The 16,980-nt window shown below is 36.7% G+C and overlaps 1 protein-coding gene across 7 annotated transcripts in view; it reads right to left on the reverse strand.

Annotated features, from left to right (window-relative positions):
• RAPGEF6 (Rap guanine nucleotide exchange factor 6) overlaps positions 1–16,980 on the reverse strand; it is a 202,570-nt gene that overhangs the window by 35,091 nt on the left and 150,499 nt on the right. For all 7 annotated transcript variants that reach the window (XM_035014063.1, XM_035014064.1, XM_035014065.1 and 4 more), the window contains 2 exons: positions 9,749–9,989; positions 7,166–7,549 (listed from right to left, as the gene is read on the reverse strand). In XM_035014063.1, the coding sequence (XP_034869954.1) occupies positions 7,166–7,549; positions 9,749–9,989 (625 nt within the window). The remainder of the gene's footprint in view (positions 1–7,165; positions 7,550–9,748; positions 9,990–16,980) is intronic.

A 16,980-nucleotide genomic window follows, 5' to 3' on the forward strand; every position in this document is an offset into this window, starting at 1 on the left:
ATTTGAAAAAACACAAAGCAATCTACAGGCTGATAGAATTAGGGGGGGGCTGGACCATGTTCTTTACCAAGGAGTGCCACAGAAAGTACACAGAGTGATACAATATCTTGATGAGAAGCAGTTTAACAGACCAGATAGAAGGTAGAAACTCTGAGTGGTAAGCAGCACTAAAGCTGCCAATCTCCATGTGGTGGAAAGAAACAGGGTAAACAATTCACATTCAAGCTCAATTCCTGCTAGCCTGGAATAATGCCCTAGATCCTCTCTCAAATGAACCTCCTGCAAACACTTGGTACAGGAAAACTCATGTCATTCAAAAAGAAAAAAATAAACACAGAATCTATAATAAGCTGCTACAAGGAAAAACAAGGAATACAAAGAAAAATGTTGCCACCAATCAAATAAAAACTGGGACTAATCAATGACCTAGCCATGATTTCAAATGAATTAGTAAAATAAATAAATAGCTTAATGGAGTGATATAAAGAGCTTAAGGAAAATACAGCAGGAGAAGATGATAAAAAGAAGTTAACTAGTAAAGTTCAGAAAAGAAATGGAATACAAAACCAACACAGAAATGAAGGCTACCTTGGAACCTAAAAAAGAAAAAAAAGAAAAAGACACTGCTACAACCTGGTGCAAGTGATGTCGAGGGGAGGATTCACAAAAGCAGTCAACGGAATGGACAGAGCTAAAAAGGAATGGAGAGAAAATAATGGATATGAAAGACAAAAGAGAAAAATGTTCAATAACTGGTATCCTCGAAGAAGGAAAAACAATGGAACTGAAAAACTATTCAAAGGTAGAACTTGAGAAAACTACAGAAACAAATCAATCTACAGAGTGAATAGGCACCACAGTTCTAGAGAGCTAGATATAGAACTGAAGAGATGTAGAAACACAGATGTAAAGGTAAATGACTTCAGAGACAAAGACAGGGTATGCGGAATAATCTCAGAAACTTGCAGCTACATAAAATGCTAGTTATGGAGCCAATGTCTAGGAAGTTACCAAGAAATAACCCATGAAACAAGAATTTTAAAGCTAAAGTGTCACTGAAGTTCCCAGACAAAAATAGACATTTTGGATATATTCAGCAAATAGAGTTTCCACAAGACCTTCTTCATGAAATGACTAGATGACAAATTTCAACCAAGATTTGATTAGAGAGAGTGATGTTAGCATCATGGCAGCCTAAGACATCTCTTGTTTTTACCGCCCCCCCCCCATCCCAACAACACAAATCTAGCATCTATCCATGAACAACAGTGCCTCTGTGGAAGCTGTGGGACCCAGCACCACATGCCAAGGGGCATGGGGAAAAAAAAGCCTTGCCTCTAAGTATATTGGGTATTAGGCAGATAACTTCAGTACTGGTTCTGGAACCTACAGGAGACTGTTAAGTGGTTCTTACCCCTATTGACTGTGATCTGGGAATGCCTGCAGAACAAGGACTTAGTCACCTAAAGAAAAGAGAGCATTTGTGGAAGTCCAGATTTCCAGAAGAAAAGTTCTAGCACTCGGCTGGAGTAAAACAAAACAAAACAACGACAAAATAGAGTTTGATGCACTTAAGTAGGTAAATAGTTTGATTTTGCTGGCATCACGTCTCCCCAAAGGCAGCACAGTTGAAAGCTAAACTAGACAGCTGGTCATTTCTCCCACAGAGGAGAAGGAGAACTGGTAAGTACATGCCTGGTTTCCCTAATTGCGTAGGATGCTATCAAAGACGCTAACTTCACTCTTGTATCATTCAGATCCAGAACATCCATTAAAGTGGGAGCTCCATGACAGGGGTGAGGGAGCAGAACTGGAGCATAGCATATAAGATTCCTGGAGGACATTAAAGGAACGCAGATCCTGCTGATTGCTTGTGGACTCCCAACAGGAGTCAGACCAGGAGCCACAGGGAACATCTCATCTCTCACCTGCAGATACCCCCAAATGACCCACTGGCACCTGCACTGCACCATGCACCCAACGCATACCCCCACATCCCTCTTCCACTCTGCTGCTGGCTCCTTGTCCAAGATCCTGAGAACAAGCTCTGGTAAAGAAGGAACACAGAAAATGGGATAGAGTCTGTGGGCAAAGGAGAAACCACAAACTTGAAATGTAGCACCACCTTCAGGAAAACAGAAGAGAAGCCATCAGCAGATGACAGGGTATATTGGAGGATACAGAGAAGATAAACTTTAGAATCCTCTCACAAGACGGAGGGGCACCTGGGTGGCTCAGTCTATTAAGCGTCTGCCTTTTGCTCAGGTCATGATCCCAGGGTCCTGGGGTCGAGCCCTGTGTGGGGCAGGGAGCCTTGCTTCTCCCTCTGCCTCTGCTGGCAGCTCCCCCTCCCTGTGTGCACACGCTTTCTGTGTCAAATAAAATCTTAAAAAAAAAAAAAAAAAAAAGAAAAAGCATGGAGCAGGTATATCCATGTAATATCCAAGAAAGTCTTAGAATCTATAGCAAGACTGCTAAAGGTTCCCCACCCCCCCGCCCCACCCTGCTCACTGTAAAGACTGTTAGTAAAAACTGGGAGGGGGTGACTGCTACTTTAAATGAAAAAAACAAGAACAAAAACAAATCAGGGAACCATAACATCACCAAAGTTCACAATAATCCTCTAGTAACCAAACCCGAAGACATGGAGATCTACAGTTTACCTGATAAAGAATTCAAAATAGCTGTTTTAATGAAATTCAATGAGCTACAAGAAAATTCAGAAAGATAATTCAATGAAAATAGGAAAACAATACATGATCAAAACGAGAAATTCAACAAAGATACAAAAATCACAAAAAAGAACCTTACGGATATTTTGGAACTAAAGAACTCAATGAACAGAATAAAATAAAATGTCACAGAGACCATCAACATCAGAGTAGATGAAAGAAGAGAGAATCAGTGAGAGAAAGAATAGGAACTCTGAAGTAACCCAGTTTGAGGGGGGGGGAAAAAGAATGAACAGGAGTGAAAAAAGCCTACATGGTCCATGGAAGCACCAAAAAACCCAAATATCCGACTGGAATTCCACAAGGGGAAGAGACACAGAAGGAAGCATTTCTTTAAATAGGCTTTAAAGAAATATGGCTGAGAACTTTCCAAGCCTAGGAAGAGATCTGGGCATTCAAGTTTATGAAGCTAACTGATTACCCCATTACTTCAATTCAAAACAACTTTCTCCAAGACTCATTGTAAGAAAACTGTCAAAAATTAAAGACAAAGAAAATTCTAAAGGCAGCAAAAGAAAAAAAGACGAAAACCCACAAAGGAACATCCATTAGGCTGTAAGCAGATTTTCTCGGCAGAAAACTTACAGGCCAGGAGAGAGTGGGATGATATATTCAAAATGCTCAAAGAAAAAAATTGTCAACCGAGGACACTATCTGGCAGTTATCCTGAGAAATGAAGGACCTTCCCAGGAAAACAAAAGCTGAGGGAATTTATCACCATTACACCTGCCTTACAAGAAACACTGAAAGGAGTTCTTTGAACTGAAATGATGTTAAATAGTAACATGAAAACATATAAAAATACACATCGTGATAAAGTTCAATACATAGTTAAATTCAGATAACTTTTTAAAAAAAAAGATTTTATTAATTTATTTGACACAGAGAGAGAGAGCACAAGGTGGGGAGAGCGGCAGAGGGAGAGGGAGAAACAGACTCCCCGCTGAACAGGGAGCCTGATGTGCAGCTCTATCCCAGGACCCTGGGATCATGATCTGAGCTGAAGGCAGACACTTAACCAACTGAGCCACCCAGGCGCCCCAAATTCAGATAACTCTTAATAGTATAGTATGATGGTGCCTTAACCACTTAACTAGAGAATAAAGCTTAAAGGACAACAAAATGACAACAGCTACTATCATTTGTTGGAATACACAATATAAAAAGACAAATTCTGACACTGAAAGCATTTAAAAGGGCAGGGAATAAAAGGGTAGAGTTTTGCATGTGACTAAAGTTGGTATCAGCATGAAATAGTTACGTTTCATGTAAGGCTCATGGTAACCTCAAGGCAAATACCTACAGTAGACTCACAAAAGACAAAGAAAAGGGAATCAGAGCATTTCAGCACAGATGACCAGCAATTCACAAAAACACAAGAGAGTAAAAATGAAACAAGGGAACTACAAAACAGCTAGAAACCAGGAACGGGGCAGTAATAAAAGTCCTTACAAATAAACAGTCTAAATGTAAACTGACTTCTCCCATCAAAAGGCACAGAATGGGTGGATGAATAAAAAAACAAGACCCAACTATATGCTGCCTACAGAAGACTCACTTCAGCTTAAAGGACACACATAAGCTCAAAGTGAAAGGATGGAAAAAATAATCCACGCAAACAGAAACCAGGAGAGAGCAGGGGAAGCTAGATTTATATCAGACAAAATGGACTTTAAGCCAAAATGGTAAAAGACAAAGGAGGTCATTATATAATGATAAAGGGTCAACTCATCAAGAAAACATAAAAATCATGAATATACATATGCCCAACATTTCAGCACATAACTGTATTAAGCAAACAGTAACAGAGCTGAAGGAAGAAACAGAAAACAATGCATCAGTAGGGGACTGCAATACACTACTTTCAGCAATGGATGAATTACCTAGACAGAAAATCAATAAATGGACTTGAACCATACTTTAGACCAAATGGACCTAACAAATATATACATGACAGTCCTTTCACCATTAGCAGAATACACACTCTTCTCAAGCATAAATGGAACATTCTCCAGGAGAGATTATAAAATAAACCACAAAAGTCTTGGGAAATGTAAGACTGAAATCATGTCAAGTATTTTTTTCTGACCACACTGGTGTGAAACTAGGAAGTAACAAGAGGAAAATGGGAAAATCTACAAAGAGAAATTAAACAACACTCCCTTGAACAACCAGTGGGTCAAAAAAAAAAAAAAAAATCAAAAGGGAAATAACTATCTTTCAACAAACGAAAATGGATACACAACATAACAAAACCTATGGGATGCTGGAAAAACTATTTCCAAGACAGAATTTTAGTAATAATTTTCTTTATTAAGCAAGAGAAATTATCCACTTTTCACATCAAAGAACTAGCAAAAGAAGAAACTCAGCCCAAAGTTAGGAAAAGGAAGGAAATAACAAAGATCAGAGCAGAAAGGTATCAAATAGAGGCCAGAAAAATAAAAAAGATGAAACTAGGAAGTGGTTTTTCGAAATGATTAACAAAATTGACAAATCTTTAGCTAGACTAAGAAAAATAACTCAAATAAATATTACTACCTAATTCTAGGCAGAACTGACTGATTCACTTTTGTCACCTCTGCTGTAAAGTATGTTATATATAAAGTTATATATAACTTTATATGTAGTTATAGTCTTTGATATACTTTATGAGAAAACAAAGCAATTAATTTTATAGGAACTACTGAATATGTGTAATGTGTATAATAAAATGTTCTTTAAAACAAAACAAACCTGGGGCACCTGCGTGGCTCAGTCTGTTAAGCATCTGCCTTCGGCTCGGGTCACGATCCCAGGGTCCTGGGATCGAGTCCCACATCAGGCTTTCTGCTTGGTGGGGAGTCTGCTTCTCCCTCTACCCCTCCCCCCCCACTTCTGAGCTCTCTCTCTCTCTCAAATAAAATATTTAAATAAATAAACCAAAACAAACCTTTAACCAGATACCCATCTTTCCTTCTTTCGAATCACTTTCCTTGGCTTTAATGACACAATCGTAACTGTGCTGTTCTATTAGTTCTTGTATTTGTCCCCTATCTCTTTGGCTCGACTCTCTTCTTCACCCCTATACTTAGGATGGTCACTGGTTATAGCTCTTAAACCCTCCACCATTTATTTTTTTTACACTCTTTTTTTACACAGAAATCTCTCTTGTCAATCAGGTTTTTTTTTCACAGACTACTCCAAAACTGAGCCTGTAACTTTCAAATTCTCTAACCTTATCCTTCCTACACAGTTTCAATTTCTAGCATTCCAAGTGTTTATCAATGGCATCTTTGTTCCCTTGTTCTAGACTCAGCTGTTAAAAACAGTGAAGTAGGTGGCGTGATTCCTGCATTTTATAGATGAAAAAAAAGGTCTTCAATTTTCTACTGACACACCGCTACTACACTGGAGTCAGGACTCAGACACACGTGCAGCTGTTCTAAAGGTTAATGCTCATCTCTGTTCAATACTCCTAAAATCAAACAAACAAAAACCACACAAACAAACAAGAACTCCTTCTAAAGCATCTATTTCAAGTGCACTCACTGGTTACCTTCATAAAGGAGTTTCTTATTACCATGACAGATTTATGATTATAAGGATTCCAATTCTACCTCATGTGAGCCTAGAACAAGTCATTATTAAATTCTGTGGGGGGCATACATAGATGGGATTAAGACGTAATTATGCTGCTATATACAAGCATGTGGCCTCATAAATGGACAAAACTACAACTACCCTCCACCTTTAAAATTAGACTTCCTTTAGGAGGAATCCCTTTACTCATCAGCACTATACTAGGGGAGGGTCAGAAAATACATTACCTAGGTTACCCAATCTAGCCAATCATAGTGAGTGGGGGGAAGGAAGAGTCCCAGGACATGTAACCATCCACACTTCCTGGACTTAGAGACTGTGAATTTTTATAATTCTAATTCTACAGCCTATTGTGCTTGAGCAACAACACATCCAGTGATACCTCGTGCAGTGTCTGTTAAACAAATCAGTACTCACCATATGGCTGCCATTATTATTTATTGTTGTTGTTGCTACTGTTTCAAAATAGCAATTTTAGGTTGGAGCAGTGATACGGACTGTGATTTTTCAGTGCCAAATCACAGTGAGGCTGATACGGAAAGATGCACAGTATAGAAGTCTGACGATAAAAATCACCCGTTGGCCATACATCCAAAGAGGGTATAATCCATTAAAGGGGGAGAAAGGAAGAAAAATGGGAAGGCAATGGACCCTATTCAGCAAAAGAAATGTTTAAATGAAAGATGGCAGAAACAGAAAGTGAAGAAACCACTATCACCAGAATGGAAAATATATGAAATCTAACAATACTTTAAAAGTCTATTGATTGGACTTTTCTTCTAGCCACTTAACACCTACGCAAAAAATCAGCTTCATGTCTAAACTATACACAAATATTTATACAAACTTACCTTATTATTGCAAACATGGAATTGAAGTTCTTACATTCTCGACAATGAAGTGCAATTTTAATAAAATGCTTAATAATCTTCATTCGTTTCAGCTGATTCGATTCAGTTAAAATCTCTGAGGCAACCCAGAATGTCTCCTGGTTAACAATGTCCTCAAACTCTTTTAAGTGAGTATTTCCTGTTTTGGAATCTAACTTAAAAAGGTCATCAATGTATTCAGTAGGCTCAATATTACGAAACAAATCAAAGTCCCTCATTGACAGCTGAGTGGCCACCTCAATGGTACTGAGCTGCAGCATGGAGAGTTGGCTTTCCTTAACTAGTTCTTGAGCATCTTCATCTGAACATAAGGTTTCTGTTTCCATGTTATTTTTTAAATAATACCTAAAAGAAAAAAATTATTTTTGTAAGTCATTTCACATTTATAAAGAGCACTTTATGACCACTGTCAAAATGTCATTATATGGTTGATAACATTTTGTCAAAAACATAATATTCATTTAAAGTTGAAATGGAAAATTAACATCGTAAATGAAAAGACTTTAAAGAAGTTATCCTGTTATTCCACCGCTTTACATCTATTAAAGAGTAAAAATAATGTTGATAATGCTGTGAACTTAACCATTTTATGAAACTACTCACATAATGCGTCAACAACTGTGTGTGTGTTCTTGCGGATAAAAGCTCTAAGAGGCCTATATGAAGGAAGCTGATGCATAGTAGATATTGTATCAGTATTTGTTCATGGACAGCGTGAATGAACATCTGAATCAAGACTGTTTACACTTCTATTCAGAAGTTGTTCTTACACTCATTTTCTTCATTTCTGAATTCCCAAGAGAAGCAAAGAAGAATAAAACCGGTAAAGGAGAGGAAAAACCTCTCCACTAATGAATTCTCCCTTGTTAAATACAAAACTTTATTCCAGCAAATGGCACTGATCAGCAACCATAAAAGAGACCCTCATTTTCTTATTTTTACACCAACAATTCTTTAACATTTAAAAGGACAAGTTTCACCCCTGGGAAATATCCTGTATAGGGCTGGTGCTGGGGACAAAAAAGGTAACATACTTGTCATCTGTGGCTTTTAGTTCATTCTTTTCTAATATACAACTTGATCCCAGCCCAAGTTTGTGTCCATCTATTTTTGATTATCAAGCAACTATACCTTGTTTTCTTCTGTGTGCATACTGTTCACATGCCTAAAAGAACACTATAAATGTGCTGAGACCCATTACACTAGTTAATAAAATTATATCTAACATTTATAGGGTGGGATAACTCATTCATTCTTATAACACTCCTATGTGGTAGGTTCTATTATCATCATCCCCATTTTTTTAAAGAGAAAAGTCAGAGAGAAACCAAAGAACTCGCTCTGGTCACACAGACAGAGCTGGGACTTACCCAGACTGCTGAGCACTCTGGCTCCAGGGTCTATGCTCTTAAGCACTATGTATAGCTAGCAAGGCAGAGTTAATCCATTCTCTCTTACCAGTAACCATGAGGAGTAGTCATTTTAAGGTTTCTTTTCTTTTTTTTTTTAAGATTTTATTTATTTGAGAGAGAATGAGATAGAGAGAGCATGAGAGGGGGGAGGGCCAGAGGGAGAAGCAGACTCCCTGCTGAGCAGGGAGCCCGATGCAGGACTCGATCCCAGGACTCCAGGATCATGACCTGAGCCGAAGGCAGTCGCTTAACCAACTGAGCCAGCCAGGTGCCCCCATTTTAACTTTTAATTTTCTAGGATCTTAACTCTATATATGAATTTAGGCTCACTAAAAAGAACATGTTATTCTCAGAGAAAATCACAAGAGTTAACAACAAATGTACTATAGAAACAATCTTCTAGTTGATCAAATAATATTCAAAGCACATTTAAAAAATTTTTAAAAACATTTTTGCATATTCACAGTAGGAAAACTGCTTAGAAAAAAAACTGTAAAAATTACGCCCTCTTTTGCCCAGAGTACATTTTAGTCATACTAAAAACAAATTTGTAATTTAACACATACATACTCAGATACATATAAAGATATATATCATTTGGTTTCCTCTCTAAAATATGGATTGGACTACACCAGTGGTTCTAAGAATTTGTTTAGCAGGAGGGCTAAAATATTTTAGCAAATTGTCTTCCCTTTCCTTCTCCCACTTTCAGGTAGTCCTTATGAGTGCTAACACTCTGAGATTTCATTTACATAATTATGGAGACAAAGCTAAAAAAAAGAGAAATCCTGCTTTAATTTTAGAGAAAATTCAGTGACCCTAAGACATGATGTTTCTATTTAATATATGTTTTTACACACAATCTTCAAAAACACATCTAGATAAAGGGTACTAAGGTGTATAAAAACTTTGTTATATAATAACTCGTGGAGATGAAAACTACAGCATAGGAAATATAGTCAATAATCTTGTAATAACACTGTATGGTGACTACAGTTTTCATGCTGAGCACGGAGTAACACGGAACTATCAAACATGCTGTATACCTGAAACTAATACATCGTTGCAGGTTAATTATACAATTAAAAAAAAAAATCTAGAATTAAGTACATTCATTAATAAGCACATTTACCTTCCATTGAGCTGAATTCTATCAGCTAATTTGGAGAATTGGTCTGGAAGTCTTCTCTGTTTTATGACACCCTCAGGAGTAACAGAAACTTCACAGAGAGAATATGTGTCGGAAGCACCCGTCAAACCAAATTCATGAACAGCATGACAAACAACTTCTTTAGCTGTAGTGTCTTTACTGATGATAATGTAGCAACTTTGTTGATCTGCTTTGAAAACTCTTATAACTTGATCAGGAATATCTATATAAATACAAAAGCGTGCCTTGTTATTTTCAAGACAATTCAACTCTTCAAAAAGCAATTTAGAACAAAAAGATCCCTCTGGACAATGATATATACCTATCTATTTCAGGAGGTTAATAGAAATCACTGTTGCATTTATTGAGAAATGACTGTATCTACCTTTTCAGGTGACAAAATACTAATATATGTTCATAGAAAAACAAACACAAAAAGATAAACATTATGATTTGGAAGCCACAATATATTTTATTTATTACAAACTTTGATGTCCTTAATTACTCTTCGACAAAACAATTTTTAAAAGAGGCATAGGACTCCATAATATGTATTTTATATTTTTAAGTTATCCAAACCTTTAATGACAGACACTTAGGTTGCATATCTTCTATATAACACTGTGATGACTAATACCCCTTTCCCCCTCCCTGGAAGATAAACCTTTGTAGGCAATCTGATTATTTCCCCAGAGAAAATCTAGAAGGAGAGGGGTGTGGGAGGGGAGAAAGAGAGAGAGGATTTGCTGAGTTAGAGGGAGGGCAGGCATATTTGTAAGGTTTTTGAAATATACTGCCAAAATGTTCTCCAGAGAGGTTATAATATTTTATTATGCTAGAATGTAAAGAGAGCAATTTTAATCACATTCTTATCAAACTGTTCATTACAATTTTTTTTCATTTTCAAATTCCTATGCTTTTCCTCCCTCTAAAAATATGTCATTATCTTACATTTCATTTCTTTGATTACTGGTGAGAGTCACTAGTTTAATGAGCAATTAATATTCCTTCTTTTTAAAAATACTTTTTGATATTCTTTATGCTTTTTCCTACTGAATTATACTAGATACCAACACTCAGTCTACTATACATTGGCATATGTTTTCCTATTTTTATATTTATTTAACACAGGAAAGTTTAAAATATTCAGGGATCTCTGCTCTCAGTAGACACATCCTAATTCAAGATATGCACAGTAAGTAATGATATCTCCTTCCCTCATTCTACCTTGTTTTATTTTGTTACACTGCATTCGCTAAAACTTCCCAAACAATGTTCAATATGATGACCCTGGGCTAATTTTTAATAGTATTCAATGTAAGTAAAAATAAATTTCACAGCATGAACACAGGGTATATTTCCCCCTAATATTTCTTAATATTATAAATATTCTGAATATTAATATCTAATATTTACCAATTTCCTGATAATAAACCATTGTTACAAAAATTTTGTTCTTTAAATTAGGAAAAATGTATTATCTGTGGTGTTTCCTGGTAAGGACTGTAATTGGATTGGGAGATTTGGGTGGCTCAAGTAATTATATATGGTTTGTCTAGCACTATCTTATTAGCATTACATACATTACTAACTTTTAGAGATGAAGAAAAATCACAAATTTGTCTCAAAGCCATCTCAAGTACAATTCTGGCTAAAGGAAACAAAAGAGTAATGAAAGAGATATGGCAGAAGATAATTTCACAGAATAAGGTACTACTCTGAGGCTCATGGCACAGAGACTCCCAAGACTGGAAGATTCAACTAAGCATATAGGAATGCCTAGGGAACAGAGTCTCAAGTGTTCTAGGTACACTGTCAAGTTGGAAGCAGAAGGCATCATATATTCAGTCAAGTCCCTTTCGTAAGATGTATGCACCAAATGACCTTTCTTAATGTATGCAAATATTTGAGTCACCAAAAGCCTCTTTTTCATTATTTCTTTGCAGTGAGTCAATCCTTAGAGTGATGATGACATCAGGTCTCTAAACCTAAAAGGCTTAACATTAGACTGTTTAATGATCCACCCAAATCAGAGATGCTTCTCTACTCTTGGCTAGAAAATGTTTTCAAGCAGAGGGAAATTCCAGTTTGTCAAGAAAAAGATAGGGGAGGGCGCCTGGGTGGCTCAGATGGTTAAGCGTCTGCCTTCGGCTCAGGTCATGATCTCAGGGTCCTGGGATCGAGTCCCGCATCGGGCTCCCTGCTCCTTGGGAGCCTGCTTCTCCCTCTGCCTTTCTCTCTTGCTATCTCTCATGAATAAAAAAAAAAAAAAAAAAAATCTTAAAAAAAAAAAGATAGGGGACAAAAAGTGGAAAACATATCCCCTTGAACTCTATATAAAAAGGTCAAACAACTAACTTTTGTTACCTGCACTGTTCCTATCCTCTTTACAGAAACAGGCCTCAGTTGTCTGGGGCCCTAGAATTGGATCAGTTTACTAGGTGTGTGCCGGCAGGACTGGCTAACCTTGAGGGAAAGGGGAGATGCTCTGATCCCTTTTATTAATTTCTCCAGAGAAATTTATTCACAAAGGCAGACTGGGAATTTGCACACATTTCATTTCCTCTTCTTTTACTTCCAAGTACTATTAACATCTTCTGGCAAGGAACTCAGACTTGTAGATCTTGCTAAACAGTGTAAAAGAAAGTCATACTCTGTTAAAGCCATTTGTTTCCCATGAGAAGGCCAAACTGTTACATAATCACATCATGTAAGAGGGATCTCGACATCATGAATGGGTACCTCTAAAATAGACCCATAGAAGGGATTATCCAAAGGGAACCCTACTACCTCAACCCTGATTAATTTGCCAAGGTTCGATAAGTACGAGTCTGGAAAATGATTTGGAAAAACACTGGAGGAAAACATTTCTTTGCACTGTTATCACTGTCACAGTAAAATTTTTTCTCTTTTAAAATTGTGACATATAAAACATATTCTTCACCAACATGTTTGTTGTTAGAAGGACATATATGTCAAAAGTAATACTTAACACAGGGAAGATCCTCAAATGTTAAATGATCAGATGAATGGTAGACATGAGGTTAGAATAAAATTGAATCAAGGGAAAATGATCATCTCAAATTTTAGGCATGAAACTAAAATGCACATAAAAATATAACCTCCTAAGGAAAAAAGAGACATTTAAAAAGAATCTTGGAGGACTAGAGCATTTATTAGTCTTATGCTTCTCATTTCATTAAAAAAAATCTTACGTAACAGGTAAATGAATTTAAGGAAAAGAATCTCCAGTATCTAGACTTTCAACCCAAAGGCAGAATTTCTAGAATGCTAACTATAATCCTCCTGAATAAAATAAAGAAATAACATACTTGAAGGATGCAGGTACTGACCCCAATAATACACTAAAGATGGGACTTTTTTTAAGTAAGATGATGATGAAAACAAAATCAAAAGACTGCCTCCTGATCATACTTTAACTGCCAAGTACATACTTGTGGAGGGCCTGTGATGTGTCAACAGTGTTCCAAGTGATGAAGATACAGTAATAAAGGAGATGGAGCAAAGTCTCCACTCTCAGGGACTTGCTTATATTCGAGAGAGTAAGTGGAGGTTCATGGAAAGACAATCCATACGGTAAGAAGTTGCACTAAGAAAACACAAGGTAGGGCGCCTGGGTGGCTCCGTCGGTTAAGCGACTGCCTTCGGCTCAGGTCATGATCCCAGGGTCTTGGGATCGAGTCCCGCATCGGGCTCCCTGCTCAGCGGGGGGTCTGCTTCTCCCTCTGACCCTCCTCCCTCTCGTGCTCTCTGTCTCTCGTTCTCTCTCGCAAATAAATAAATAAAATCTTTAAAAAAAAAAAAAAAAGAAAACACAAGGTAGTGGTGCAATGGTAGAGATCAAGGGTTAGCACATTTGCTCTATAAAGGGCCAGACAGTAAATATTTTAAGCTTTGCTGGACAAGAGGCAAAATAGATATTTTGTAGGTACATATATAATAAAGGAGAAAATAAGTTTCCACAAAATCTTTGACAAAAATTCGGTATTTGACAATACTGCAAACACACAACATGGAAAGATAAACACAGAGATTTAGGCAACACTGTAAACACTCACCAAAAGGGGAATGGTTAAATGAAATGTTACAAGCTGTTTAAAAAACTGTGGTAGAACAAACACATTCTGAAGCAGGAAAGTATTCAAGGTATATTGCCAGGTGAGATGGGCTAAGTAGAAGAAAAGTATAGCATATAATTTGGGGTGAAGAGTGGTAAACACATTTTATGTGCACTGAAATTTCTAGAAGGATATATGAATAAACAATAGTTAATTCTGGGGAGTGGAGACTTATATTCTATCCTTTCTCTACAGTTTGATTTTTCAAAAATGTTATGTTCCTTTAAAATAAAAAATTAATTAAAATAACTCAGACTTTTGTAAAACTGAATCTGAAAGATTACTAAATATTAAAGAAATCAAAAGGTTTGTGCTACTAAATGAAAAAGTAGTAAGCAAAAAGTTCTATAAGCAGACTCGGAAAAAAAAAAAATCCAGTTTACAATCCTTTGGGTCACGAGTTCTTTTAGGCCTAATCTAGTATTTAGGTAAAAAATTCCTCCAAAACCTAAGTTACAGAGCAGCATGTACTCTGATTCTAGAACTATAAAAATTTTTCTATTCAAAGAAAATGTTGAAAAGAATACACATCAGTTTACACTGGGCAAGCTTGTAGAGTGGACAGAAAAGTTCTGGCTCCTACTTTATTCAATTCTGTATCATATGACTTTTTAAAAATAATAAAACACTACACAGAAATTTAGCAATGGAATACCACAGTCGGTTTTCAAGATACTTACAGTAAAAACCAAGAGCTGTAGGCAGCAAAAACAAAGCAAAATCACAGAAGAGTCAGCAATCAAAAGCAAACTACTATTAACAGCTTTGACCCTACTTTCTAACAACTTTACACAAGCAGCATAAACATAGCTGAGATCACCAATAAGTTAATCAGACTTGACCGATGTCACACATGTACTGCAATATACACACATGACATACAATTAACCTAAAATTTGGCGCGGTCATATATAATTTAAGGAAATGATTTTGGAATCAATTGGTAATGAGTATTTTATTCAATATAAACAGCACCATCAACGTGCTTTCATAAAGGTGCACATTTTGGGGTTTAAAAATATAATTTGTAAGTTAAATACCTATCTTATACGTGCTCTTTTATATTGCTGGTACGGACACAGGCTGCAGACTGAGTTTGCAGATGGACTCTCTCTGAATAGTTTTTATAAGAGCATCTTTGGCTCTTCCATTTTTCAATGAGCGAACTGTGCAATCAATCAAATTGACTAGCACTTCCTCTTTAAAAAATCTAAATTTCAGTGCAATGGCCCTTACAGTTTCTAAATTTTAGTAAATTCCAACTTCTTCCCTTTGTTCTCCCAGCTAAATCCCCCAAGTGACTGCTCTCTGTCCCTCTCCCTACAACCATCCCTTATATCCTCACCCCCACTTCTAGATAATGCCACCGACAAAAATGCAGCCATAAACATCATTTATTTTATATCACCTGTCCCTAAATACTCATCTTATGCAAGTATGCATACTTACTTTGTGCTCTGGTAGTGTAATAATATTTCATTTGTGAACATATTGCTGTGGGACACACACAGAGACATGAAAATAAATTCCCATGCTCCTACTGGAAAGCAATATAAGACAGACAATGAAAATGTGCTAAAGATTTCTGGGAAAGGAGGGACTGCCTTCCCAGATAAGGTAACATTTGAGCTATGACGGAACAAGAAAAAATTCATGGGATGTGCAGGGAGAGAACACCAAAGGTGGCAAACAGCACAGGCAAAGAAATCACAGTTGTGAAGGTACATACCACACTCAGGAAAGAGAGAGGAGGTGAGAGTGGCAGAATGGCAGAAGAGAAGGCTAGAAAGGGGGTTTACAATCATGCTGTGAAAACTGGACATTAACAATTATTATGTTATTGTTGTAATGTTACAAATCCATTCTGCCTTGTCATGATGGGGTTGAGACTCTGCAAACCACATTCTTCTTTGCCAACTCGCCACCTCTTAAGTTATGCCAAAAAGGGGCACCAAAAGCAACTGTTGGGTTAAAGGAAGAAAAGCCTTGCTGCTTTACGTTTCTTCTTGTGGGCTTTTTCTTCCTGTACCACTCCAGCAACACTTCTTCACCCTGTGGTGGCATTTCTTTCATGTACCAGAAGATGAATCCAGTTTGCACTTTTCCTACCCTTGTGATACCTTAGTGCTTGCTTCTTTACCATTTTAGGTAAACAGTTAACGTTACACCTTGACAACAATCCCTTTTACTAAATTCTGATTAAGTATCTAGAGTGGTTTCTATCTTATGACTGAACCTTGACTAACATAAAAATCACTAGAAATTCCTAAAGCGAAGTAATGACTCATTAAAATCTTTGTTATAGAAAGAACACTGGTAGTCACATAAAGAGAAGGATGTGTCAAAGACAGATTACTGGGTTTTGTACTCGCTAATAATTAAGAGGCAATTGAAATTTTTAAAAAATCCAATGTACAGAATGAATTTCACTGAACTGTGTTTTTATGTTACGTCCAGTTTTTACTCAAGTTGCTATAATGAAACATAAACCTAACTATTACACTTATATTCCCTCCTAATACTGAGATTCATGTAATTGAGTTTCCTCCCTTTTGATACTTAGGGGCTTCAGCATGAAAACTGAAGCTGAATCACGACACCAATCTCTGTAGAGCTACCTTTTTTCTCTCTTCTCCTTGGACCCAATTACACATCTCAGTTTTAGTTGTGTCTTTTACATACCATTTTACATTTCATTTGAGATGAAAGTCATCTCAAATCCTTTCAAGTGACAGACAGATGTACAAATAATTCTTAAAGTTTTTCTTCCTTGTAATGAAATTTTATATTATACTGTTAAGTAACAATTTCTGTCCCTGGGCATGAATAGATGCAGAAAAATTATCTTGATGTCCCATATGACGTTCAAACCCAAAATTTGAACACAAATGAAAAGATGCTATAGTATATTTAATTAATAATACATGACAATAAAACAACTTTAGCTTCAGGTGCTGGGGGAAAAGTCAGTGTTTCCAGAAAATTACTAACACATTTCAGTACACCACAGAGGAAGTTAAGTGAGGCCACTGAGACTACAATAAATTCCCTTATCCTTTTCCACACCCTGGATAA

This window comes from Mirounga leonina, unplaced genomic scaffold (genome assembly GCF_011800145.1).
Source record: "Mirounga leonina isolate KUSES-001 unplaced genomic scaffold, KU_Mleo_1.0 Mir_168, whole genome shotgun sequence".
Taxonomy (NCBI): Eukaryota; Metazoa; Chordata; class Mammalia; order Carnivora; family Phocidae; genus Mirounga; species Mirounga leonina.